General features: G+C 37.6%; 2 protein-coding genes across 2 annotated transcripts in view; both read right to left on the reverse strand.

Moving 5' to 3' along the window:
- LOC140146048 (dystrophin-like) overlaps positions 1 to 223 on the reverse strand; it is a 108,371-nt gene extending 108,148 nt beyond the window's left edge. The window contains exon 1 of the mRNA XM_072167789.1: positions 157 to 223. The gene's annotated coding sequence lies outside the window, so the exon portion shown is untranslated. The remainder of the gene's footprint in view (positions 1 to 156) is intronic.
- Positions 224 to 3,058: 2,835 nt separating this feature from the next.
- Positions 3,059 to 26,652, reverse strand: LOC140146052 (uncharacterized). Its single transcript, XM_072167798.1, has 4 exons — positions 26,466 to 26,652; positions 7,824 to 8,078; positions 5,550 to 6,061; positions 3,059 to 5,046 (listed from the first exon to the last, which is right to left on the reverse strand). Exons 1-4 carry the CDS (start codon positions 26,615 to 26,617, stop codon positions 4,940 to 4,942), a joined length of 1,026 nt encoding a protein of 341 aa, XP_072023899.1. The 5' UTR covers positions 26,618 to 26,652; the 3' UTR covers positions 3,059 to 4,939.
- Between the last annotated feature and the right edge of the window lie 1,336 nt (positions 26,653 to 27,988).

Genomic DNA, 27,988 nt, shown 5'->3' on the forward strand with positions numbered 1-27,988 from the left:
GTACACAAAATGTACAAAATTTACCAACCGCGAAAGACCCTGACCGCGAAAGACGGGTGACCGCTAGTACTTTAAAAACAAATCTAGCTTTAACTTCCAAATAGGTGAGTTACACATGCATATACACTTACACAAAGATAAGTAGCACAAACTTACTGACTTCCACTGGGATAGTAGAGTAAATCAACTTTGAGTCCGAGTGATATATTCCACATACACTTAACTACACTGATGTATATAATAAATTATACATACTATAAGGACAAAATGTCAGTTGGAATCAGCTAGGATGCGTTATTGCATTTCCTCTGGTTTTATATTATGCCTGCATGGCCTGTCGTAGTGTCACTCATAGACCAACCAATGAACATGATAATGGTGGCACAAACAGGTGTGTAATTTGCTTCACGTGACTTGTTTGTAAATGTAATGGGAATGCCCCTTTTGTATTCAATCTAGTCATGCATGGATACAGAGTCAAGTTCAATTCAGTTGCCATTGAATGGCTTACACACACATTTGGGCTACTATTGAATATTAAATACTGCACTAAAGTAATAATGTACAATTTTTGTCTGCTGCTTTGCATTGGTAACAGGAAAGCATCTGGCTGACTCTTTTCCAACTTTGCATTGTGCAAAATAAGTGGCAACTCTGAAGTGAGAGCATTCACAATGGCCTGATATTGGGCTGCCATTGAACCTGTTCTATTACCTGCTTCAGTCTATTTCACGAGGCAACGGTTGGGGCAGGGGGGGGGGGGTATGATGACTATATGGCTATGTATAATGCTCCCCCAGAAAAATCCATGTTTTTGGACCATGCAGCTCCGAAAGACCCCTGAATTTTACCAAAACAGAGTGCTTTTTGTTATTTCAGCTCTATAAAAGACCCTTAAATTGCTCATTCCCACATTTTTTGGTCTTTTTAGGCAATTTTCAACCAGAAAGCCAAGAATTTAAAGACCCTTGATTTTGACCCACCATCTCTGAATTCCGGGGAAGCATATCTACCAAAATACTGATGTGCACCCTCCCCCCTCCTCGGCAACATTATATTAAAACATTGGCTCTTTCGCACTTTGAGTAAACAAAGTGGCAACTCTAATTCAAAGCAAAGGAAAGAAATGCTACAGTCAAAGTTAATTCTATAAGACCCCACCCCATCAATTATTAAATCAATCATAATAAAACCTTAAAGCCATATTGTAACATTTGCTGAGGAGGATGCCCTCAATATTGTTCAAAATTATATTTTTTACACAATTATTATGTACGTTATTAAACTAACATACCCAGCAAAAATCAAGACTCTAGGTGCTGTAGTTTAGTCAAAATCTGAGATTTTGAATAAACAGCAGGAACTGGTGTTTAATTATTACAGTGGAAATATTAGTCGAACATGCATGCTCGATGTTCATAACACAGTGTGTACATGGCATGCAGGACACTCAACACACATCAAAGTATTGTGCCGCAGCACGACAAATGGAGTGATATGCATTGACAACATCTGGGCTGTTAGTAAATTCCAATTTTCTTTGCTTTACCTCAGTTGCTTACCTCAAAATTAAAAGTGGACATATCTGACAGTAAAAGCTAGCTAAGAATTTATGGAAAGGAAATACTTATCTATTTTTTATGGAAATGTTACAACTCTACTTACCGTACTTTGCCTAACCAGACAGTCCATGCCAAAATTGTTACTACACCTTTACATTTCATCGAATCTCTTTTTGATGTCTGTCATTTTGAACATCACACTTGAAAGATGTATGCTATGTAGAAACTTTATTTTGCAATTTCATAATTTGCATATTATTAGCATATTTGCAAGAAAAAACATGAAAATCAATAAATACCTATATTTTTCACAATTTCAATATTTTATTAGAAATTAAGCATGTAGGTCGTTTGTTATGACTTGATGAATGAAGTTGTTAAAACAGATTTTGATATTTTTGCTTATTTTTCCTTTTTTGCCCCAAAATGTGTAAAAATCACAATTTTTGGATGACCTATATTTTCTTTGAATATTTATCAAATTTCTTAATTTAGGTATAATACAGTGCAGAAAAAGATATCAAAAAATCTGTTAAAACAGATTTCCAATAAATTGTTCCATTTTCCATTTTGGGTTAAATACTCAATTTTCATGCGCGGGATATTTGAAACATAAAATGAAAACATGTCCATTGCACTTTTTCCTCGAGATGTACTATAATATCGAGGTTACGGATATATTATAATCCCTTCTTATCTTCACTGATCCATCAGATATCTATTGTTATGAATGATCAATGAAAAGGTTCAGAATTGGGCTACTAATGGTCTGTCAAGTATCTATAGTTATTTTCATGACTGTGTCAACTCAAAAATCATGCAAGGTCGAATGTAGGAAAAGTATGATCAGTTGAGCTGTACAACATGGCTTTAATTTATTCAAAGCATTGCACCTTAAGACACCATTCATTCACATTTCTTTTAGATGGAAGTCATTTTTATTCATTTGTTCCAAATGAGTTCAATGAGATCCCATTCATTTCAAATCATTTTTGTTAACACCTTCATTGCTTCAAATAAAATCCATGATAATTTTTGTCAAATTTTTATTTTGTTATTCTTTAAAAAAAAAAAAAAAAAAAGGTTGGTCTCAAAGCTTGCACGCGCGTTTGTAAAATCGAACGATTTGCCAAAAACGAAATGCGGAAATTGTTTTTAATTTCAAAAACAATGTTTTGTTTTTAGTTTTTTCCAGAACAATTGGCGAAAATCAGACTTTTTCTCAAAATACCATGAAAAAGTCGGGAAAAAAAAAAAAAAAAAAAATCGCATTTCGCATTTGTTTTTAAATTTCTCGTGAGCTTTGAGACAAACCTTTTTTTTTTGGCCTTACCCAAATGCTATTATTATTAGAAATGACTGCTAGGAAGGGTTCCGGGAAGGGTTTGTGTCCTTTAACATTAAGATGTAGTGAAACAAACCCCACTGGCCATTTTGGTTGTTTAACATCGAATCCTATGAGGGACTTGATGTTATAAGGAGTGTTCATAAAATACTCTGGTGGGGGTTGGAAAATATAGCAGGGATCAAAACGATTTTGGGTCCTAAAAGTGGGGATCAAAAAAAGTTCAGTCTTTCATAGGATTGGATCAAAAAAATTTGAGGGTAAAAGTCCAGGGTAAAATGTACAACAACGCATGTACATTCCAAACTAATTGCACGCTTAAGTATGTGTACTCTCAAGCTTCAAATCAACAAAATTTGCACAAGTTCCAACTTTTCAAATCCCCAACCAAATTGTTTATGAACACACCCTATTATGACTTTATGTCAAATTTGTTTCGTTGACCTAAAACACAACAAATTTGGCTTATCCATATCTAGGTGTATTTGTTGGGACCGTGACATGTAAGCGTTACAAATATGCCAAAAAATCAGATTTGAAAAACAAAAATTCCTAATAAGACCGTACATTAAGCCTATGTCTTTAATTCCTTATGACATGTTAAGTTCATTCCTATATAGAATCTTTCATTCCAAAATGAAAGGTCCCTGTTACAAAATCATTTCATTAGAACCTTCATTTACTAATGTGCACCTTAAGTTTCATTATATTTATTTATTATAGCCTTTTTACCAATATAAAATGCTTATGCGCTTATAATTGAATAATTGGATAGAGCAAGGGTCAAACATTTGTATAGTTTCTTTTCAATGCTTTAAAAATATTTAGATGAATTCTTCTAATAGTTATTAAAGGTTTTCCATAGTTTGTTTAGACCTCTCTGTAGTCCACTTGCCCATTGTGCATACTCTTCAAAAAAACCTCTGTTTTAATCAATTTGTGCACAATTGATAGATTTTTCACATCTGATCTTTTAAGTCACCGTACTCCCTCTGTTTGTTGGCTTCCCAAGTGGACTACTTACTTTCGATTGCAGTTAACATGTTTAACACGGCTGTCTATGGATGAGATTGTTGGATTTCTGGCCTACTAAAAATGGCCATGATGTAATGCATCTTTAAATGGATCTGGCTTGTGATTGGTTGCCCAGATCTTGTTATGGTTTAAATCCTCCGGACACGTGCCATTACCATTGATTACTACATCGTACACAACTCTGCGGCGCTTTGTGTACTAGGTGCATGACTGTGTCTTGTACGTACAGGCTTTGTTCTTGCGGTTAAATTGAATTGATAAACAAGTGTGATTGACAATGTGTGTTAGGGACTAAGTCCCCGGTCAAAGTCCTGTTAAAAATGCAATGTTCATAGTCGATTTTTAACTCCGGCTTTCGCGATTATTAAACTGGTAGATTCTAAAATCAGAATTGTTCAGTATTGAAGTGCCATTATAATATGTTGCATTCAATAAGCCTACGTGACGCTACTGTTAGGCTTCTGTCACTAATATAATTATATAAACGTTTTCATAACCATTTACTAGTATGTAATAAATATCAGTATAATTTCGAGATCAACTCAATGCGTTCATCATGATTAAATAACATATTTTTATTTATCAAAAATCGAATTTTCTTGCTAGATTAGTAGCAATTTGCACAATAATGAATTATTTTCTGATTTTGCAACTTAAACGCGGCAAAAATCATAAAGCAGGCGGGGGATGATAACCTCAGCATTGAGTTTAGAGGGCTTTACAAAATATATTGCACAAAACTAAATACTATAGCAGGGGTGCCCACCCCTCAAATCTGCATACTCATGTAAAATCAGCCCACTTTCAGCCTCTCCACACCGCCCCAGGCAATATTTCAAATCCTACTTTATAATCAAAGTTAGAATTAAAAGACACGGTGTGATTGGTTGCTGACCTGCGCAATACAGCATTTTTGGTCTGGTTGACAGGACGTCATATATGCAAACTAGTCGCTTTAATTTGGTCTTGAATTTACATCGGTCTAAACAGTCAATCATTAACTGGAATCTTCTAAAATTAAATTCAGAGCATGGTGAATATTGTCTACGACATATGTTGCATCCCGTTCAAGAACCTCTCTGGTCGTGATGCCAGTTAGAACTCCTGAAAAATACAATGAAATGTAAATTAACTTTTACTCATACTCATATAGGGGCAATGGGGTGGGGCAAAGTGTAGTATGTTTCCCTATAAGGCTGCATAAAATTTATTTTTTGGGTCTCGTCTTATTCCGCCTCAATATCTGGGATTAGTCCAATTTTTTTTGTGTGGATTTTTTTAGATTGAAAAAAATTGAATAGATTGAGGTACACTTTATGCAAATAAATAAGTTTATTAGAGAATAAGGATCACTTTCGAGTGTTTTTATGGTACTCTAGGGGTTTATCCCTCAGAATCTCACATTTGAAAAAAAGAAAAAGAAAAAAAAACCCTCCTTTTCTTTGAGTTCTTTTGAAAAATACCTAAAATTACCAACAATGCTAATTTTGTATCGAAGAAAAAACAAACAAATTAAAACACCTCCCATATTAATTCATGAAATTCCTCCGGATAATAACCACAAAATTAATTTAATATGGCCTTAAAAATACATGTAATGTCTTTACCTATGGAACATCGTAAACCTGCATTGCATCCCAACTTCATAATAGTGTCACCTGGGTGGACCTCTAACTCGCTGCATATCTTCTGTGCTGAATATGGGTGTGGTTTAGCCAAATGCCCTTCATCATCACCACACACCACCATGTCCACATGATGCTTTACATTCAGGTGGTCCAATGTCTTTTCAGTTACCCTTCTACAATCTGATGTGTTGACGGCAATAAGGTACCCCTTTGATTTTAGTACTCGGAAAAGGTCACCCACATCGCCTACGCCCTCTATGGGACCGTTCCCGTAAGTTGTCATGTCAGCGCCCTCATAGCAATCTTGCATAATGCGTTCAGCTTTCTCGCGGGGTAAACCAGCTTCTAACAACAACTGGGTAATGGAGTGACGGACTTGAGGGGCAGTTCCTTCTCCAAGAAGACCGGGTAGGAATTTGCCGGTTTCGTCGTCAAATGCCAGCAGGTCGTAGAGCTTGTCGGCTAAGTCTAGATTAGTTGCATTCTGTAATCTGTAAAACAAACAGTTGTACATAGTTTGGTGATATTGCTGCTTTGTAAAATTAGTAAAAACATCCATACATCCTTTGGGGAGGGGGTTAAACATAGTCTAAATCTAACCAAGGGGGGGGGGGGCATTTGCTGTCACCCAATGACCCCCTTTTTAAATAGATCTAAACATATTTTTGGATTATAAGCTCTTACCATATTACCCTTCATATCACATACCCAATTATATCAATATTTACTCCTACACAAACAAATCTGTTTATTGAAAGGAAACAGTTTGCTGTGCAATTGTAATATTTTATTTGATTGTAGTATGAATGTTTTAACAAATAAGTTGTTTGGGAAAGTATCACATGGTCTTACATAGCCTCAGACCTGTGCTAAGGCAGGATTTATTGAGAGGGCGTGCAGGGAGATAAAAAGACTGATTTCAATGTTTTTACTGAAGGAGCAGAACCTTTTGTGAATTGGTCCTTCAAAAAAAAGCTGATTTTCAAAAAACAAATCATAGAAAAGAAGCAGACTTTTTTTTTCAAATTGAATTTTTTTTTTTTGGGGGATTTCACCTTCACTCCCTTCCAGTGGCTACAGCTCTGTTCTAACGTCACAAGTTCTAACCACACACACAAAACTTTGGTATTAAAAGAGGTGTTGATCATAGCAGCTGAAGGGAGTATCCCATCATGCATTGCAGTGTATTTGCTTGCACCCTAGCAAATTTACACAAAAAAATAAGTGAGAGCTGTTTAAATATTGAAACCTATGAATAGTTTTGCAAGTGAAAGAGAGGAAAATCCAGTGGCATGTACATTTCTTTTGACATTGGGGGATGGTGTTGGAAACCATATCTTGAAGTACAGTGAATCCGGTACCTTGCTGGCAACAGATTAAGTATATGGTACAAATGCGTGATACATTTTGCCATGTTTGAAGCTAAAATGGTGAATTAAGGTGCAAAGTGGAACAAATTTGCACAAAGAGTGCAAAAATGTGCACTTTTTAGGCTAAAGTGTGAGGAAAATTTGGTACAAGTCCACATGCAGATGCTTGTATAATGACCATCCCCACAAATATTGGGGGAATTGCCCCCCCCCCCCCACCCCCCGATTTACGGTATCTTAAAATCAGGTCTCAAACATGGGTGCAACCTTTCAGTTCATATTTCTTCACGAAAGCGACTCCACAAAATGTTACACGTCGATGGATCTGTTGAAGTCCCTAATAGGTTGCCAGTGAATGACTATACTGAAAAATGACCAAAATCTGTAAATAGTTTAAAATGATTTCCCTCGCTTCCCTGGTTGGGGGGATCTCAACTTTGGTTTAAATGGGGAAGTGTGCCTCAGACTCTGAAAAACTACCCAACTTTAAACCAAATTTGATGAGAAAACGTACCCAAAATTATACGATGAAAAATTTGCATCTTTTCGAGAAAACTTTGAAAAAACACCCCTTCTTTTAAAACAAAACTTTTCTGAAATTGAGGGCCATCAATAACCAAAACATCTAAATATGCCCCAGAGTCGGAACTAAATGGCTGTAAATTCACCCTAAATCTGCCGCACATCCCCGTACCCTTATTTCCAAAATAAATTTGCCCTCAAAAACAGCTGATTTTACATGCATACAGCTCAATCTATTTTACGATGATTTTACATGCATACATCAAATAAAAAATTAATTTCCAAAATCGGAAAATCTGGGTTGGTCAGGCCCATAGAATATGTTTTTTTTAAAACTTTTGTTAAGAAAAAGTCTTCCTACCTGATTGCCAATGCCCTTATCCATGGTGCATACATAGCATGAACACATGCAATTGTACCATCTTTGTCAAATATGACCAACTGCCGTTTTCTGTCGGACTCAACTTTCTGTTGCTCACAGGATCCTGCTTGTGATTGGTGCGTGTCTGCGGTTAATGGTCCTCTTGTTTGTGATTGGTCCATATTAGCCGTTATTGGTCCTGTTGTGTCAGGTTCAAAATGTTGTGCTGAATTACTACGGTTTACTGAAAATGTCCTGTAGAGAAGAGATACAATTATTGTCAGTGGCATAACTGCGGGCACTCCCACTTTGGAGGTGACATGCATATATGTAGGGTTGTTAAGACCCCTTCTTCAGCGCTAGTACCGGAAGACCCCATAATTGATTTTTAAACGCATGCGCTGTCACCTAAAGACCAGGCCCTCTTATTTTTTCATTCAATCTGTAACCCAAACGCTGAAGTTTATCATACATACATACATATTTGAGCTTATAAAGCGCTATTACAAAAAGATCAAAGCGCTAAGTGATACACTGCAAAAACAAGAGAATGAACAAAAGCAAAGAGTCAAAAAGGATAATAATGAGCCTTAAGAGATTTTTTAAATGTTGCCACTGAGGTTGCCTCCCTGATGTTACGCGGGAGGCAGTTCCACAACGATGGACCAGCAGAACGAAAAGACATGTCACCACTGCGATTTTTACCGATGTGAGTGTTCAGAAGACTGGTATCCATAGAGGATCTTGTGACGGGTCCAGATGAGCGCGTTCTGTATGAGAGTAATTCTGTGAGGTATGAAGGAGCAGATTCATGCAAACATTTGAAGATGTACAGACAGAGTTTGAATTTGATTCGATCTCTTACTGGCAACCAGTGAAAGTCGTGCATTAATGGTGTGGGGCTATCAAGTCTGGCGGCATAGAATATGAGTTTGGCTGCTTTGTGTTGGAGGGACTGCAAACGATCAAGGTCTTTTGATTTTGCTCCATAGAGGAGAGCATTCCCGGTGTCAAGGCGTGATATCACGAGAGCTTGCACAACTGTGTGAAGTGTTTTGTGGTCCAAAAAGCGACGAATACGGCGAATATTACGGAGCTGGAAATTGATTGAAGAAATCATGCTATTAATGTGAGGAGTCATCGTCAGGCGAGAGTCAAACACTGTGCCCAAGTTCCGAACATTATCAGATGGTTTAATGACGCTGTCTCCCACATTAAGTTGCAATGGCGGAAGTTTACGAAGACCTTGAGAAGTACCGCCTATGAAGAATTCAGTTTTATTGTTTTTAAGTTTCAATTTGTTCACGCACATCCAGTCTTTGAGTTCTGAGATACAGGATTCAAGTTTGTGAAGAGCCATCTTGTGAGCGTTAAGATCCCTAGGATTGAACGATATGTATAGTTGCGTATCATCTGCGAATTCATGGTAACAGAGTCTGTGTTTATGTATAATCTCACCGATGGGCAGTGTATAGATGATGAACATAAGTGGACCGATAACCGAGCCTTGAGGGATACCGTAGTCAAGTGAACGCTTTTCTGAGAAGAAACCGTCGATGTGAACTTGCGTGGTCCTACAAGTGAGGTATGAACGTATCAACTGTAATGCAGTACCTGAAATCCCTAATCTATGTTCTAGGCGGGACATTAGCACATCATGGTCAATGGTGTCAAATGCTGCAGACAGATCAAGAAGGACTAATAAAACTACTTCCCCGCTGTCTACAGCATCTAACATTTCACCCTTGACCCTGATGAGCGCAGTCTCTGTGCTCCTGTTAGAAGTGTACGCAGATTGGAATCTTTCACCCAGATTATTTACATGAATATACTCAGTAATCTGTCTACACACAATTTTCTCAATTAGTTTAGAAACAAATGATATGTTTGACACAGGTCTGTAATTGGCCAACTCATTCTGGTCAAGAGATGGTTTTTTAACACAGGAGTGATGATAGCTTGGCCCAATGACTTTGGAAATGCACCTTCAGACAGAGACTTATTTATAATAACAGTGAGACAGCGAGCAAAAACCTCAGAATGCTCTTTGAGCTGCCAGGTGGGGATGATATCAAGCTTGCAGGTCTTTGTTGGACACTGCATAACAAGTTTAAGAACCTCATCTTCAGACACACATTCAAAGTCAGTGAGGGATGAAGAACACATATTGGATTCCAAGTCATGGTGGTCAAGACTTTCTTGATCCAATCCATCACGAATTTTGGCAACTTTGCTTTCAAAAAATTCAGCAAATTGGTTACATAAAGTTTGGGTAGAGTCACAAGATGGCAATGGTTTTTGAGACTTGTTAAGGAGAGTATTAACAGTTTGAAAAATACCCTTGGCATCCGCAGAAGCCAATTTCTCATGATAGAACTCCTTCTTAGCAGTTTCAATGAGCCCATTGACATAAGACTTTTGCTCAAGATAAGCTTGTTTGTCAACAAGGGAACCATGTTTACGCCATTTTCGTTCTAAGCGACGACGCACCTTTCTTTGATCTTTGATGTTATCATTATACCACGGGTACCGTGGTCTAATAGTGCGAGCCTTTGTCGTCTCAGGCGCATGGACATTTAGAATGGTGCTAATCTTGGTGTCATAATCATGAATGTACACATCACAAACTGCATCCGGAGTCATGTCATTGAGAGAGTTACATAGATCAGAAACAAATTTATCCCTATCAATAGCCTTAAAGTTACGACATTTAACCATTTTCTTGGTGAGAGAGGGTTTACTACAATTGACATCACATAGGACCATAAAATGGTCAGGAGACATGCCATTGTTATGCACATCAGTAGATTGAATAAGGTTATCACTGGGTCTGGATAAAATAAGATCCAGGGTGTTTCCATGAATATGGGTGGGTTTCATAACATGTTGTTGAAAACCATTGGCTTCAACACAGGCAAGGAAACGTTTGACCTCAGGTTTAGATGGCAAATTGACATGTATGTTAAAATCCCCCAACATAACCACCTTCTGTGGGAAAAGAGAAATTTCGCCCAAGAAATCCTCAAACTCATTCAAATAATCAGAAAGCAGTAAACGATTTTTGGCAGAGGGTGGTGACCTATACACAATGATATACTGAATACCATTAATAGGATCATTAACACTAGCATATTCAAATGTAACAAAGTCATAGTTCAATTTTGTGATCTTAAAGTTCAGAGATGCTTTGTATATAACAGCAATTCCACCATGGTTAGAGGTACCTCGAGGAAAGTTATAGAAATTGTACCCCGGGGGCGTGCATTCACCGATTACAACAGAATCATTTACGTTGAGCCAGGTCTCAGTCACAAATATAGCATCAACATCATCATCCAGTAGGTAATCCGAAACGGTCGTAGTCTTGTATCTCAGCGAATACGCGTTCCATAATCGAATGGAAAGGTAACAGGGAATAGTCAGTGGAATAGGCACAGGATCGATATTGGTTGGAGGAGGAGGGGGTGGTCATATTATGGAGGTTTCTACCCCCTCGCTTCCCCCTACGTCTCCAACGTTTATTTTTCGGAGCATGGCGTGTGGTTGTCTTGCCCAGACTAAGGGTCTTTTTATCTTTTCAGTTTCCGTAAGTCTTTTGTTCAGATACGAAAACGCAAGGGATTCAGTAAGTTACTGTAATCTGATTTCATTGTTAACTCTGAAGTACCAATCAGCTTATTTCAATAGAGGTGGTTGCTTATGTCAATAAAATCGGGAGAGAAAAAAATTATGTTAACACCAGTGTTTTAATGGCCTAGCGCCCTCTTGGTAAATTGATCTACATTGATTTGACAAAATGCATGCCAATCCGAATGACAAAGTCCACTTTTTTCTGTAAAAACGTTGCAAATAAGCCCTAAAATCACAAAAGGCCCGCTTATGAGCATATCGCACCCCAATGCACTTGTGCAGGGCCACAGTGTCGCCCTTCCCTCGTATCAATGTCTATCTCCCTATTATGCTTCCTCCTGCCCCCCCCATGATCAGTCTCCCCACCCTCCCCGTCCCCGGTCCCTACTCTCTCCTCTCGAGTTCTTCTCTTTCTAGTATTTCCGTCTCTCCCTCTCCTGTCTTTCTTCCTCACCCCCTCCCACTCTCGCTTGTTCAGTCTCAACTTAAGTATCTCCCTCCCTCCCTCCCTCCCCCTCGCGAAATTTATCAGTATGATCCATGACTGAAAATAAGCTCTGCAAAAATAAACATTTAAAATAAACCCGAGTCTTGCATATAGGCCCAACCAATTATCAGATTAGCTTGCCATGAATAGAATACATTATCTTTGCTCCAATGCAAATTCTTTTGTATTGCATTTCAATATAAAACATGATTACCAAATCACCACTTGTACGCGCCTCATTGGGATATTTTAGACGCTCGTTTCATCGCCAATATGAAAGACTTTTGCTTATAACTTGGCAACATGGTTAGTAAATATTTCAATGCAAGACTTTTTTTACGAGGCACTTACGTCTGGGCGTAAGTGCATATACACCAAACACAAGTCAATTGAAGCCGTACAATTTACCGCGAATTTAGGACCGTACAACTTCGACTCTTCTTTTGTCTAGATTGGCACCCAACCGCACATCTCAAGGTTTTATGTAAAAAATCAATATAACTTACCAAAACGAAAACTGAAATTCACGAGCTTCAAATTTTCAGTAACTGACAAAAGGCTAGAATAAAAGATTGGTCACACCTGGGACACTACCACTTCAGAATAACAATGACTTACAAAAACTATTAGCTACTATTACGGATACGGAAACAGAAACTGAAAAGATAAAACGACGGTATGAGTGAGGCATGGTTTCTTTAGTAGATTCAACGAGTCCAAGGTAGTACATGTTTCATTAGAGAGTGGGCAAATGGTGTGGTTAACTGACAAACTATGTAGAAAGATAGCAGAATATTGAATACACTGCAGAGCTAAATTCAATGATGACTGAGTTAGATTTGTATAGTTTTCACATTCCATAGTAGAATTCCAAACAAGCAGATCAAATCCAATACAATGATTAGAAACATTCAATAAGTTGATGAGATCCCAATCAATTAGGTGATGAAATTTCCAATCAACAAGGTGATTGAGTTCCAAGTCAGTAAGATGATAAGATACTGAATCAATACATTGATGAAACTCAACACTGGTAATATCCAATAGCTTATGCTGTGTGGCTAAGCTTGAAAATCGAGTGTGTTTTGGTTCCAAAAAGTGGCATAAAATACACAAAACCAGAACCACACAATTTAAGTCTTTCAGCAACATTGTTGTCTAGAGGCTACAAAACATCACTCTGTAGAAAATTAGCCTTCAACTCATTCTCAATCAGGTGGAAAAACGGTGTTTTTGCAGAGAGCCAGTGAGAGCAGCCACCAGGCGCTACACTGGCAATATCCCTGAAGTTCAGTAATATTTTGAAAAAACAAAGCCATTTAAAGACATTTAGAAAATGTTGAACTAGAAATTCAATGTCTGAAGCTTCTGTGGGGATGGTTTGGCTGTCACCCACAGGTCCCATTAAAAAAAAAAAGGTCATGTTCTCACCCAATGCCTTCCTAATTTAGCTCCATATGGTCTGCCTCTTACCGTATCTTTTCAACATTTTGCTCTCAATGAATGCAAAAATTGTGGTCTCACCAAATGACCATATTGTTTACATTTTGCTCTTACCGAATGCCCCTTACAGTGAAAGTGTCAGCCCCAATGTAACACCTATCCAATTCATATTGATTTGAAGTGCCCTCCTCCCAGCATAAATGTCGGGGGTGCCCCTGTGACGGAAAATGGCTTGGGCACTGGCCCCTCCATGCAGTTTGAGAGTTGTTAACTTGTTTCTTTGTAACTTTTCGCATTTTAACAAAGCAGAACTAAATACAGTAGGTTACTGGGTAACCTGATTGACAGCCTCATCCCCCCACTTTACCCCATCAAATTGCAGATTTCCAGAGAAATCATCAAAAAACTGTCAAAATAGTCTTGACTGTGGTATACCACGTTTGTGATTAATTCAACAGTTTTTTGATGATATCTTCGGAAATACACCGATTTGGAACTCCTAATTTCAATATGTTAATGAGAAAAATATGATCTCTCATTTGATATCAATTTAGAGCATGATCATGATAATTATCATAAATAAAAAACACTGCCGACTACCAGTATCACACTGTATAAATGTCAGTAATTTCTTAAGGAATTAGTCACATTTACAAGGAACATTTACGTGTTCTCTTTGCATGAATGTTTAAAAAGGGACAACATTTTATGTTTTACTTAAGTTTTGAAGAATTTGATTTTCCAAATATATCAGGTCACCTTCCTTTTAATAATTTAATGCAATATTGTATTATAAAATGAAAAATGGCCTTGTCCCCACCCCATCCTAAAAAAATTCTTAGCAATACCACTGAGTTCTGTTGTGCATGCACATCATGCTTGATACCATTGGCATAGGGTAAAGGAATCACCCCAGCTAAGGGCTCATATTGAAATTCCCTTACACAGGAAGGTGTGCGCCATCCTGCAGCTTTCCTGTGCTAGCCTTCTTTTGTTAAAATCCTGGGCAGGGTGTATCACTGATGCATATAATCCATCCATTTTATGACCAAGCTTTCCTGAGGCGCGCGCTTAGCGAGGGGAATCCTACCTTCTTTCTGTGTGAAAACGTGGTAGGGTATTTCAATATGAGCCCTAAGTGGTCAGAATAACACTGAAATTCTATTACAGACCCATATGTTTGTATATTCCAAGCGCAACCATTTGCCCCAATTTTGAAGCCATATATAGGCCTAGTTTCTTATAGCAGGACAACAACTTACCCCCTGGGAAATTAACTTTATCCAGTACATATGACACTGCTTGGAGCATGCATTCATCATGTTTATAATTACAGCATGTATATACCAATATTTGATTCTGTATGTGACACGCTGACACACTGTGTGGATCACATCATCATGACTGTGCACAATTTTGATACTTTGGACTCTAATGATACTAAGTGCCATATAGGTATGTTCAGATTATTCAGATCTCATACATGTATTCAAAATGAGTGTTTTGAGCGTTTCGACAGTATTTTCTGTGGGACATGAGAGCACATCAGACATATCGAATTGCATTCTGGATACGAAGAATGTCTTTCTGATATCAAATAATTTTCATTTTTGAAATTCACGATATAATACAAATTTTATGACAAATTATTAAAATTTGATATTTTTCACATTTTGATATATAACAGTCCTCGAAGTGAATTTTATAAATCTAATGATATATTCTTAAAGTGTATGTAGCTGGGAGGAAAAGCCGACGATCAATTGAAAAATTTGACCTTTCATATTGAAGATATGGATTTTCTGATTGACAGCCTCATCCCCCCACTTTACCCCATCAAATTGCAGATTTTGGTATCAGGTGAAAGCTCATATTTTTCTCATTAAAATTAGGCATTCCAAATCGGCATATTTCAGAGAAATCATCAAAAACTGTCAAAATAGTCTTGACCCATGGTATACCACGTTTGAGATTAATTCAACAGTTTTTTGATGATATCTTCGGAAATACACCGATTTGGAACTCCTAATTTCAATATGTTAATGAGAAAAATATGATCTCTCATTTGATATCAATTTAGAGCATGATCATGATAATTATCATAAATAAAAACACTGCCGACTACCAGTATCACACTGTATAAATGTCAGTAATTTCTTAAGGAATTAGTCACATTTACAAGGAACATTTACGTGTTCTCTTTGCATGAATGTTTAAAAAGGGACAACATTTTATGTTTTACTTAACTTTTGAAGAATTTGATTTTCCAAATATATCAGGTCACCTTCCTTTAATAATTTAATGCAATATTGTATTATAAAATGAACCATGGCCTTGTCCCCACCCCATCCTAAAAAAATTCTTAGCAATACCACTGAGTTCTGTTGTGCATGCACATCATGCTTGATACCATTGGCATAGGGTAAAGGAATCACCCCCAGCTAAGGGCTCATATTGAAATTCCCTTACACAGGAAGGTGTGCGCCATCCTGCAGCTTTCCTGTGCTAGCCTTCTTTTGTTAAAATCCTGGGCAGGGTGTATCACTGATGCATATAATCCATCCATTTTATGACCAAGCTTTCCTGAGGCGCGCGCTTAGCGAGGGGAATCCTACCTTCTTTCTGTGTGAAAACGTGGTAGGGTATTTCAATATGAGCCCTAAGTGGTCAGAATAACACTGAAATTCTATTACAGACCCATATGTTTGTATATTCCAAGCGCAACCATTTGCCCCAATTTTGAAGCCATATATAGGCCTAGTTTCTTATAGCAGGACAACAACTTACCCCTGGGAAATTAACTTTATCCAGTACATATGACACTGCTTGGAGCATGCATTCATCATGTTTATAATTACAGCATGTATATACCAATATTTGATTCTGTATGTGACACGCTGACACTGTGTGGATCACATCATCATGACTGTGCACAATTTTGATACTTTGGACTCTAATGATACTAAGTGCCATATAGGTATGTTCAGATTATTCAGATCTCATACATGTATTCAAAATGAGTGTTTTGAGCGTTTCGACAGTATTTTCTGTGGGACATGAGAGCACATCAGACATATCGAATTGCATTCTGGATACGAAGAATGTCTTTCTGATATCAAATAATTTTCATTTTTGAAATTCACGATATAATACAAATTTTATGACAAATTATTAAAATTTGATATTTTTCACATTTTGATATATAACAGTCCTCGAAGTGAATTTTATAAATCTAATGATATATTCTTAAAGTGTATGTAGCTGGGAGGAAAAGCCGACGATCAATTGAAAAATTTGACCTTTCATATTGAAGATATGGATTTTCTGATTGACAGCCTCATCCCCCCACTTTACCCCATCAAATTGCAGATTTTGGTATCAGGTGAAAGCTCATATTTTTCTCATTAAAATTAGGCATTCCAAATCGGCATATTTCCAGAAAAATCATCAAAAAACTGTCAAAATAGTCTTGACCCATGGTATACCACGTTTGAGATTAATTCAACAGTTTTTTGATGATATCTTCGGAAATACACCGATTTGGAACTCCTAATTTCAATATGTTAATGAGAAAAATATGATATCTCATTTGATATCAATTTAGAGCATGATCATGATAATTATCATAAATAAAAAACACTGCCGACTACCAGTATCACACTGTATAAATGTCAGTAATTTCTTAAGGAATTAGTCACATTTACAAGGAACATTTACGTGTTCTCTTTGCATGAATGTTTAAAAGGGACAACATTTTATGTTTTACTTAACTTTTGAAGAATTTGATTTTCCAAATATATCAGGTCACCTTCCTTTAATAATTTAATGCAATATTGTATTATAAAATGAACCATGGCCTTGTCCCCACCCCATCCTAAAAAATTCTTAGCAATACCACTGAGTTCTGTTGTGCATGCACATCATGCTTGATACCATTGGCATAGGGTAAAGGAATCACCCCCAGCTAAGGGCTCATATTGAAATTCCCTTACACAGGAAGGTGTGCGCCATCCTGCAGCTTTCCTGTGCTAGCCTTCTTTTGTTAAAATCCTGGGCAGGGTGTATCACTGATGCATATAATCCATCCATTTTATGACCAAGCTTTCCTGAGGCGCGCGCTGAGCAGGGAATCCTACCTTCTTTCTGTGTGAAAACGTGGTAGGGTATTTCAATATGAGCCCTAAGTGGTCAGAATAACACTGAAATTCTATTACAGACCCATATGTTTGTATATTCCAAGCACTGTAAATGCAACCATTTGCCCCAATTTTGAAGCCATATATAGGCCTAGTTTCTTATAGCAGGACAACAACTTACCCCCTGGGAAATTAACTTTATCCAGTACATATGACACTGCTTGGAGCATCCATTCATCATGTTTATCTTTTATGATTACAGCATGTATACCAATATTTGATTCTGTATGTGACAAGCTGACACTGTGTGGATCACATCATCATGACTGTGTACAATTTTGATACTTTGGACTCTAATGATACTAAGTGCCATATAGGTATGTTCAGATTATTCAGATCTCATACATGTATTCAAAATGAGTGTTTTGAGCGTTTCGACAGTATTTTCTGTGGGACATGAGAGCACATCAGACATATCGAATTGCATTCTGGATACGAAGAATGTCTTTCTGATATCAAATAATTTTCATTTTTTGAAATTCACGATATAATACAAATTTTATGACAAATTATTAAAATTTGATATTTTTCACATTTTTGATATATAACAGTCCTCGAAGTGAATTTTATAAATCTAATGATATATTCTTAAAGTGTATGTAGCTGGGAGGAAAAGCCGACGATCAATTGAAAATTTGACCTTTCATATTGAAGATATGGATTTGCTTCCCAAAAAGACCTTATTTTTTTTTTTTTTTTTTTTTTAAAAAAATCCATATCTTTCAATACGAAAGGTCAAAATTTTCAATTGATCGTCAGCTTTTCATCCCACCTACATACACTTTAAGTATAAATCATCAGATTTATAAAGTTTACTTAGAATACTGTTAAATATCAAAAATATCAATTTTTAATCATTTGCCATAAAATGTGTATTACATGTACATTGCAAATTTAAAAAAATCAAAATTATTTGATATCAGAAGGACATTCTTTGTATTCTGATGTGCTCTAATGTCACACAATAAATACTCTCCAAACGTTCATACCCCATCCCTTAAAGCCAAATAAAAAAATTAATTTGTTTCACATCCACTTCCGGTTCCCACCTCACTTTCTGGGATCAGTCCATATATTTTTTTTCATTTTTCAATTTTGATACTGCATTGTAAGTTTATTAGTCAGTATGAATCACTTGCAGGTGTTGTGGAAATCTAAGGGATCTCTAACCTCTCATAATCTTAAATAAAAAAGGGCCTCATCATTTGCCTGGCAGATGGTGAAAACTAAATAGCAATGTCAATTTTATGTGAAAACTGCTGCATTTTGTCAATTTAGCAATAACAACAACAACAAAACACCTCTCTTCCTTCTCACTTTTCCAAAAAGGTGATAACATAACATGAAACAAAATTTTAATTTTATGTAGCCTAATCAGGATTCGGGAATCATATAGACCTATCAAGTTTTTGATGTGCAACTTTACTATTTCTGATCCTACAGCAAGAGCAGTCAAGACTAAAGGGGGAAGATTCTTGGCTAACTAAATGCTGCTGGCACTCAGCCAAAAATTTGTTTATAATTCTAGCAAACTTACATTTCAATTTTGACAACATTAAACCATGATTATGGAAGGCTAATAAATGAGGGGTACATGCTATCAAATATCTCCCCCTCCCCACATTTTGGCAACTTAAAGCCATAATGTGTGATTTGCTCCACAACGACACCCTCAATTTTTCTTGAATTTCTACTTTTGCATAATTGGAATAGCAAATTTCTTTAGTCTTTTACCTCAGTTGTTCGGCTCAAAAACGAAACAAAAAAAAAACCTTCTGAGACAACACCGTCTGTCATAATGTGTCTCTACGTGCCAAACTCCAATTAGAAAAATATGTCCCGCTCAGTAGAATGGATATATTTGGCCCGGGGGGGCACTTGTATTTCAAGGTGGACACCATGCTCGTGTAAAAAGTGTAAAAAGTATAAAGGGTTGTTTTTCAGCATTGGGCAAGTACAGCGCTGTACCTGTTTAGGGTGTCAAAAACGCCAAAAATCAGGAAAAAGGGTATACTTTTCCAAGCAAAATACTTGCTTAGGCCTTTTTAGGGTACCAAAGTTTAATGGCAAAATAAAAAAGGGTGAAATAGGCTATGTTTGGCTTCTATCAGAACAAATCGTAGGGTAAAACATTAAGAAACATCAAACTACTTAATATATTAAACAAGAACCTGAACATGAATTTTTACTTTCTTAGTGTTAAAAAAATGGCAAAATACTTGTTTAGGGTATGTTTTGCATGCGCTGAGTAATACTCGTTTAGGGTGCGTTTCGAGAGTCCATACATGAGCATGGTGTCCATCACGTAATGTAAGCGCCCCCGGATTTGGCCATAATCAACTTGTGCATTAAACAAGTTGAAGTGCAATTTTATTTTTTTATGCCATTGCCTGTTGTGATGGGCTGTTTTCACTTCCGCTATTAACTGGCATTGCTTTACACTGTGTCATGCTTCATTGATTTCTATTAGATGTCATAGCAATTGAGTCTAGCCTCGTATGTGAAGTTATCGGTGTCAGTGAGCAAACCAGTCTGTGGCTAGACTTCTCGAGTAAGCAACAATACAACGTTGCATGTAAACAGGGCCGGGGCCAAGTATAGCATGGCCCCGGTTCCGGCACTCCATATATCGGCCAGTACTCATGCTTGTTAGGGTTACGGTTAGGGTTAGTGCAAAGTCAGTAGCTCTTAGAATAATTTCATAAGAGCGAAACGAAAATCATTGGGGCCTCACCTCCATGATGGTTAGTGGAGGTCTAATATTGAATTACATCATATGATCATGATGCCCGACCCTTCTTGTTTGGCCATAATCAACTCATGCATTCTAACAAGTTGAAGTGCAATTTTAACAACATTTTTTATGTGATTGCCTGTTGTGATGGGCTGTTTTTACTTCCGATATTAACGGGCATTGCTTTACACTGTGTCATGCTTCATTGATTTCTATTAGATTTCATAGCAATCAAGTCTAGCCTCGTATGTGAAGCTATCAGTGTCATTGAGCAAACCAGTCCATGGATAGAATAGAAACACCCATATTTTTGCAATTTTGTGAACTTTAACAATGCCCCTTCGCTAAAACACAAACAATATTTCTAAAAATATACCCCTTTCTAGCTCTTTCTGACAGAGACGTGTATCTGTGCTCTGCACTTGTCTTTGTATAGCAAGTTAATGTTTACTACTGTACTATATCTAATGGGAATGGCCATGATGGCAGTAATTATTATAATGCTCCAGATGAAGCCAGACGGAATCATTTTTTTAACTTTGGGACTATACTGACGCTGCGCCCTGCTCCCGGTTCCGGCACTCCGTTTATCCGCAGTTACTCATGCTCAACACAAATAAAAAACCCTTTAAAAGGGAGTGCTCAGGCATGATTGGAAAACATGGTTGTACAATGTAGGTCGGTGGTAATTCATGTAGGCCTACTAATAAACTTCTTGTTATAAAAAAGTGTACTATAGGCCTAGCTTTAATGTTATTCTATATATTTATACTATGATCAGCTCTTAATAGGCGGGAATTATTCGTTTTTTGTTACTGCGCAAGTCAATAAAGTTCCAAATTACGCCGCGCATAAATTCACAAAAGCATGTGTCATTCACGCAATATGCAAAGCGCAGTTCGCGTAGGTGCTGCGCCCAGCTGTGTGTGTATGCCATTCTACATGTATATCAATCCACAATGTTATGAGTCCTGCCTATTATGAGCTGATCAGAGTATAACACAACATACATGAAGTAAGAAACAGGTTTCGATGGTGTACGTAGGTCTATTTTGTGTATGTAGGCCCACCCCATATTGGATTTTTTTTAAACACTTCAACATGTACATGTAATATATACAAATGGTAATGAAAAGTAAACCCAAAGTTATACTAAAGTAATTTACAAACATGTATGTAATTTCAATGATGTGCACTAATTTGGACATCAATTCAACACAATTTGAAAGGGGCATTCCGTGATCCACACTTTGTACAGAAATATTCAGATTTTTATCATTTTTATACCACTGGAAAACTCTGGCAGAACTGTTTCTGTATAAAATAATTCTTGCCGATTAATTCGTTTAGCAAGCATATCGTCAAACTTGTTCGCCAAATTACAACACAGCAAGTGGCATATGGGGCATATAAATACACATAGAGGCTGTATCAAAATGATACCAGTACTCATCAATTTTGATGTTGATTGATAAGCGTACATGCTTATTTTATTCTTGCAAACAAACAATCTGATCAACTGAAGTTGTGAGATTTAAGCTTTTGCTCCTGGATATCTACTGACAAATGTCATAAAAAGTGGATGCTATAGGATTGTGAAATACTCCTTTAACATATTATGTCACATTTAGTGATGAAGGCCTATGCACTTGAATGTTACCCATGAAAATAAAAAGTAAAGTTTAAGTTGTACATGTTAACGATCTAAATAATACAATTTAAATATTACACACCTTATCACCAATGCATAATTTTTCAAAAAAAAAAAAAAAAAAAAAAAAATTCAAGCCCTTAGCTGCAATGTGCTCTGTTCTATTTCAGATGCCATTTTACCCAAAATGGTTTAAACTTGATAAATTGTGTTTGTGGGATATTTCAATCTGTTGGCGTTGAAGATGCTGCTGGATATAAATTTGTATCTGCGGAATATTCCAATTTCTGTTGGTCTTGATTCTTGAAGATGGTGCTGTGGCAGGCTGTTGTGTAGAGTGTGAATGAGATGACTACTGTGTATATAGTGTGGATGAGATGACCACATGCACTGTGAACTTCTGGCAAATCCAGAACAATCAGAACACCTTACTTATCTCTCATTGCAAATTTAAGAAGTTCATGGACATTTGGTAACTTGGTATAATTGACCATGCAGGCTGACCTAGCTAGCTGACTTTGTCCATAAAACAAAATCTATTCATGGACAGTTTGTAACTTGTTATTAAACTTGAACTTCAACTTCCAGACCACTACACTATCAATCTGTCAACACTCCTAATATTGAAACTGATTATCATTCCCAGGTAACAAAACCCTCCACTATGGGCTACAGAACACAGTCTTATAAATAATTTCATGTGGAATGAGGCTAATATCCTATCCCCACCTCAAACTAGAAATCTCACTGCTGCATATATTTATGAACTATGTCATGAGGAGTGAGGTTATTTTAGGAGCTGGCAGTAGTCTGCATTTAGTGCATTTCTATTACTGAGATACCATGCATTATTCTACAAAATATTTTTAGTGACTACAAAGCAAGAGCATTTGCAAAAGAAGCTCGACTTAGAGCTACTTAGGTTCAAGGGTCAAATTTTATTTCAAGGTCTAAACTGAATGTATATATTCACTCAGGTGTACCTGAGCGAAAAAAGGGGTAATTTTTCATACGACTTGTTTTCGCAAAATTGGAAAAAGTTCTATGCTTTTCATTTACGAATCACATGTCATTGTAGTTTCATTATTCTTCATTTACGAGTCCCGTTTACAAATCATATCAGTTTCGTCATTCCGTTCGGTGCGCATTACATCACATCGCATCACATGCAATTATACGATGCATACAACCGAGTATTTCGTGATCCTAGCATCCTAGCTCCTTTTATGAAATAATTTTCAGTATAGACATCCACGAAAAAAAACTTATTCCCAAATTTAAAGCCATAACATTTTCATACAAAATAGATTAGTATTTCTTTGCCATAAAATAGCTTTTACTGTCAGATATATCCCTTTAAATTTGAGTCAAGAAAATTGGAAATTACTACCCGCGCTGATGTCGCCAATTACATATCACTCATTCGGTCGTGTTACGGTACGATCCTTTGTTGTGTAGATCACCGTCCTGCACCCCATGTATGTACTGTGTTATGAACATCGCGTATGCGTTCCACTAATATTTCCATCGTAATAATAAAACGATGGTTCATGCATTTTATTCAAAATCTTGGATTTTGATAAAACTACGTACAGCACCTAGGATCTTGATTTTGCAGGGTATGTTGGTTTAATTACGTACAATATAATCGTGTAAAAAACAGAATTTTGAAAATATTGAGGGCGTCCTCTCCTCAGCAAATGTTATACAGGGATGTTACATTAAATGTGGCTTTAAGTTGAATCCACAAACTAGGGGAAGTGGGGCAAATTGGTCTACCTAATGTCCCATTTTGACCCACCAGATTTTACTCGGCTATAATACTAATACCCGCCAACTTGCGACAAGTGACCACTACAAAACAAAATGTACATCACCAAGAGTCTAGTAGACTTACGTTTCACAAAAATTGGTGCCTGTCGGCCTCCGGCTTCATTTTATTAAGGTGTCTTTCCATTTTACCCCACTGCACAATTTTTCTGTAAAGAAGCTGGGGTAAAATGGGACAGCTGGGGCAAAATGGGACGCCATTGATTTAGGGGTGGTGCAATAATTATGTGTACCCCCGGGGTGGTGAATTATAGGGGCAGGCCAAAGGGGGGGCAAGCATTTTTTGGCAGGTCAAAAGGGGGTCAAGCGATTTTGGCAGGTCGAAAGGGGGGGCAAGCAATTTTTGGCACAGATATTTTGGGTACCATTTTATATTACACCCTAAATTTAATTGGAAGGGTGGCTTAGAAGTTATTTTTTAGTTTGAGAAACACTAATCCGGGCCATTGATTCAGATATTGAGCCACAAGTCGTGACCTCTGCTTAGACATAACAAAAAAATGGAATACTTATTTTGATGTGTTAAGCTTACGGCCCTCAGAAGTTCCTGTTTAATGAAGAATGGTACTTTTAAACGGTTGGAAATATAAATAGACATTATATCAAAGTTCTTTTGTTGCAAAAATGGGCAAAATGTGACTAAAAGGTATAAAAGTATTTCCGAAATCACTGTCCCAAATTACCCCGTGTCCCAATTTGCCCAAAGTTACCTCTACAGCAGTACTGCTCTAGACCACTGTTGTAATTTCATTCTGAAGTACCAGAACGTAATTCAAATTTGACGATATTTTTACTAAATGAATTAATCTGCAATAAATTTTTGTACATATCAACATTATGTAGCCTGACTGGTTTCAAAAAGACCAAAGTCACCAAGTCACACCGACATCGCCTGGCTAATAATTATTTGATGCAGAGAGATATTAAAATAAATACACGGGATCGATACACGTGAATTGCTATGCACGATTTTGATATCAGACGAAAATCTTCGGATACCGGGTTGGAAAATGATGAATATCTCCCGTAAATGATTTTTTCTCAAGAAACCAGATGTGGTCTCATACACTTGAAAATATGTGTTGAACAGATATGATAGTCGTTAGTCTGCGCTTTGAAAAACTAGCGTGCGTCTTGAGCTGAAAAAGTGACCAAAATTCAGATTTTATATAGCGCAGCGTAGACCCTCGTGGAGGTAGTCTCGGGCCAGACTGTATGTGGCTATGAAGTATGATATGAACATACAGGATCGACGAGTGTCAGACCGACTGACACAAACTGACTGCATAGGAGACTTATATCGTAAAGGCAGTTTAAAAGCATGACATTGGCGTATGTATGCTCGCTGACCGTACAGAGGTCAGTCACAGGCTAATGTCACTAGCCTTAGTCGGATGTCCTTCAGCCTATTATGTGTTTAAAAACTGTTAAACAGGTGGGAATACAATGGCCATTCGTGGCTGTGGATTCACCCTACCATGGCATTTTCTGCCAGGAAGATATCGGGGCGATGACATTGTGCAAGTGGTGTAAAAATCTCAACTTTTTTTAGAGAGGGGGGAAGGCAGTGCCGTACTATTATGCTGACTTTCGTATTCGGCGAGGAGGACGATTTCGACCTCCTGGTTTGTTTACAAACAGAGAGGTAGACAAAAAACCGTTCCGCTTGTCCAAATACTCAAGTATCAGAAGGATGATCCACAATAGCGTGATTCACGTAACATGAATAGGGATTACAAAGCTGTCACGTAGAGCCATGTGCTTCTATTGTCCAATTTGCCATCAAGATTTCATATGGAAACAGTTCAGACCCAGAACAGGATCATGTCAGAATTTTTTGTTCTGGGTCTGATTCTTTGGACTAGGGGGGGGGGCACACCGACACCGCCTGGCTAATAATTATTTGGTGCAGAAGGGACACTAAAATGAATACACGGGATCGATACACGTGAATTGCTATGCACGATTTTGATATCAGACGAAAATCTTCGGATACCGGGTTAGAAAATGATGAATATCTCCCGTAAATGATTTTTTCTCAAGAAACCAGATTTGGTCTCATACACTTGAAAATACGTGTTGAACAGATATGATAGTCGCTAGAATGCGCTTTGAAAATTGGCCGTGCGCTTTGAACTCAAAATCTAACCAAAACTCTAATTTTATATTGCGTTGGTCCAGTATGGCTACAGCGTGTAGTACAGCTGCACTCACTACTAGGCAGTATAAAAGTCGATGACCATTGACCTCAAGCTTATTCACGCACAACCAAGATCAATACCCGGCTATTGTGAGTAGCCTTAGTCATGTCCCTCGACTAATTATTCGTCTCAAAGAGCTTCAAAGGTCTGAACCAAATGGCCAATCGTGGCTGTGGATTCAACCTACCATGGCGATTTCTGCCATGAAGATATAGGGTCGATGACACTGTGGTGTGTGTGTGTGTGTGTGTGGGGGGGGGGGTGACTAGATCATGAAATTCCCATCTAATAAAAAGAGGAAACACACCATGATTCATGACAGGGCCTCCAACACAAAATTACACATTTTGCTTTTTTTCTCTGTCATGAACAAAACGTATTTAATTAAGTAAGCTTATTCTGCAACTTTGCACTAGTAGTTGTCGAATTCGGCACCCCATATCGCAATCCCAATATAAAACTTTAATTACCTTGCTAATCCAGTGAATTGCGATGCTAGATTATGTCTTCCACAACTTGCCTGTAAATGTTGGAACCCCGATCTTGAATTGATTCGCGTGAGTTTGGGTAATAACCTCCAAAGTTTATGAGACTGAAGTATAGAAGCCATGCATGCATTCATGGTGGTGATGCAGAAGTTGCACACACGGACGAACATGACGGGATTTTCCCATTAACGGTAGCCTAAGTCCATGGATATTGTCTTTCATAAAACTTTACGCACTCATCACTCTTGGACTGATATTTCAATTAGCTATATTGCCTATGGTGCAATCCAGGGGGTGCAATAATCAGGTGTACCACCCGGGGTGGTCAAGTATAGGGGGGCGCAAGGGGCAAAGATTTTTTGGCAAGCTCCCCCAAAAAAAGGGAGGGCGGATTATGGAAGGGTACATACAGCGGGGGGTCTCCCGCTTTTTTTCAAGGTTCCTTTTCAGCGTTAACCATTGCGTAGCCGTATACGCGCGCGACGTCATGCGTGTGCATTGGACCTTGCGGTGCAAAATAATATGCACGGGGCTAGCACTAGGACTAGACTGAAGTAATATACAGACACGGTTCTGATATATAATAATGATATTTATTATCACTGCCCTGGTATGATGTTCATCATGATTGGTCTTAAGTTTTGGCTGCCCAGATTAGGGCGCTTCACACCTAGAGTTCTGTGTACGCTTACGCGTAAGATAATAGTTCCTGGATGATATCACAACATCCCCCTTTCTTTGGATTAGCACACTGGGGAATAAATTAAAATCATCAGATGTGAAATATGTTGAAAAACATTCTAATGGCAGTTGTATTGAATGTGATTAAATTGTGGTTACTAATATTAATTAGGATCAAAAGTTTAAAATTTGTTGTATGAAATGCAGTGTATATTTGCGATTTAACTTTACCACTAAATTTTGATTTTGCTTAATTAATTTGAATGTCATGTCTGCGTTGTGTATTTGCATCTTAGTCAATTGTGAATCATTTATGCACAACACTTTAGTAACAAATTCTAACATATAACAAGTAACGATTACAACAACTTGTTAGAACAGACAAATACACGTAAACAACAGTGCTGCTGTTTCTGCATTCAAACAACCGATACGCTTGCAGCATACCGTGCAGATGAGGACACATACCACTCACATTTCATCTCTGAGTCGTTTTGGTTTACGGCTTATGCGTCCAGATCTGGTTCGGATTTGTTGGTCTGGCGGCTTAGGATCTGCTTTCTCCTGCTGTGGTTGGGCGTCCTTGTTTGTACTATGCGCAAGTAGGTCTGGTGCGAAATGCACGTGTTTGGAGATACTTGTGTCTTTAGGTGCGTTCTTGCTACTCTCCTTGACAGCACTTGGCACTTCGCGAATCTGCGACCTGTTTCTGCGTATCGTTGCCCCTCCTGGTGTTTCCACCTCATATGATCGTGGTTCCTTGCAGAGTCTAGTGATTTCTGCTTTGTTCCACTTGCCTTGCTGGTCTTGCAACCTTACTTCTT

Source organism: Amphiura filiformis, chromosome 2 (genome assembly GCF_039555335.1).
Source record: "Amphiura filiformis chromosome 2, Afil_fr2py, whole genome shotgun sequence".
Classification (NCBI taxonomy): Eukaryota; Metazoa; Echinodermata; class Ophiuroidea; order Amphilepidida; family Amphiuridae; genus Amphiura; species Amphiura filiformis.

Bases quoted from the DNA above. Each gene is read 5' to 3' on its own strand.
- LOC140146052 (XM_072167798.1), bottom strand. From the start codon at position 26,617: ATGAATGCATGCATGGCTTCTATACTTCAGTCTCATAAACTTTGGAGG. The intron at 8,079-26,465 runs GTAATTAAAGTT...TCTTCTCTACAG, and splicing joins CAATTCACTGGATTAGCAAG to GACATTTTCAGTAAACCGTA. The intron at 5,047-5,549 runs GTAAAGACATTA...TGTATTTTTCAG, and splicing joins AGGTTTACGATGTTCCATAG to GAGTTCTAACTGGCATCACG.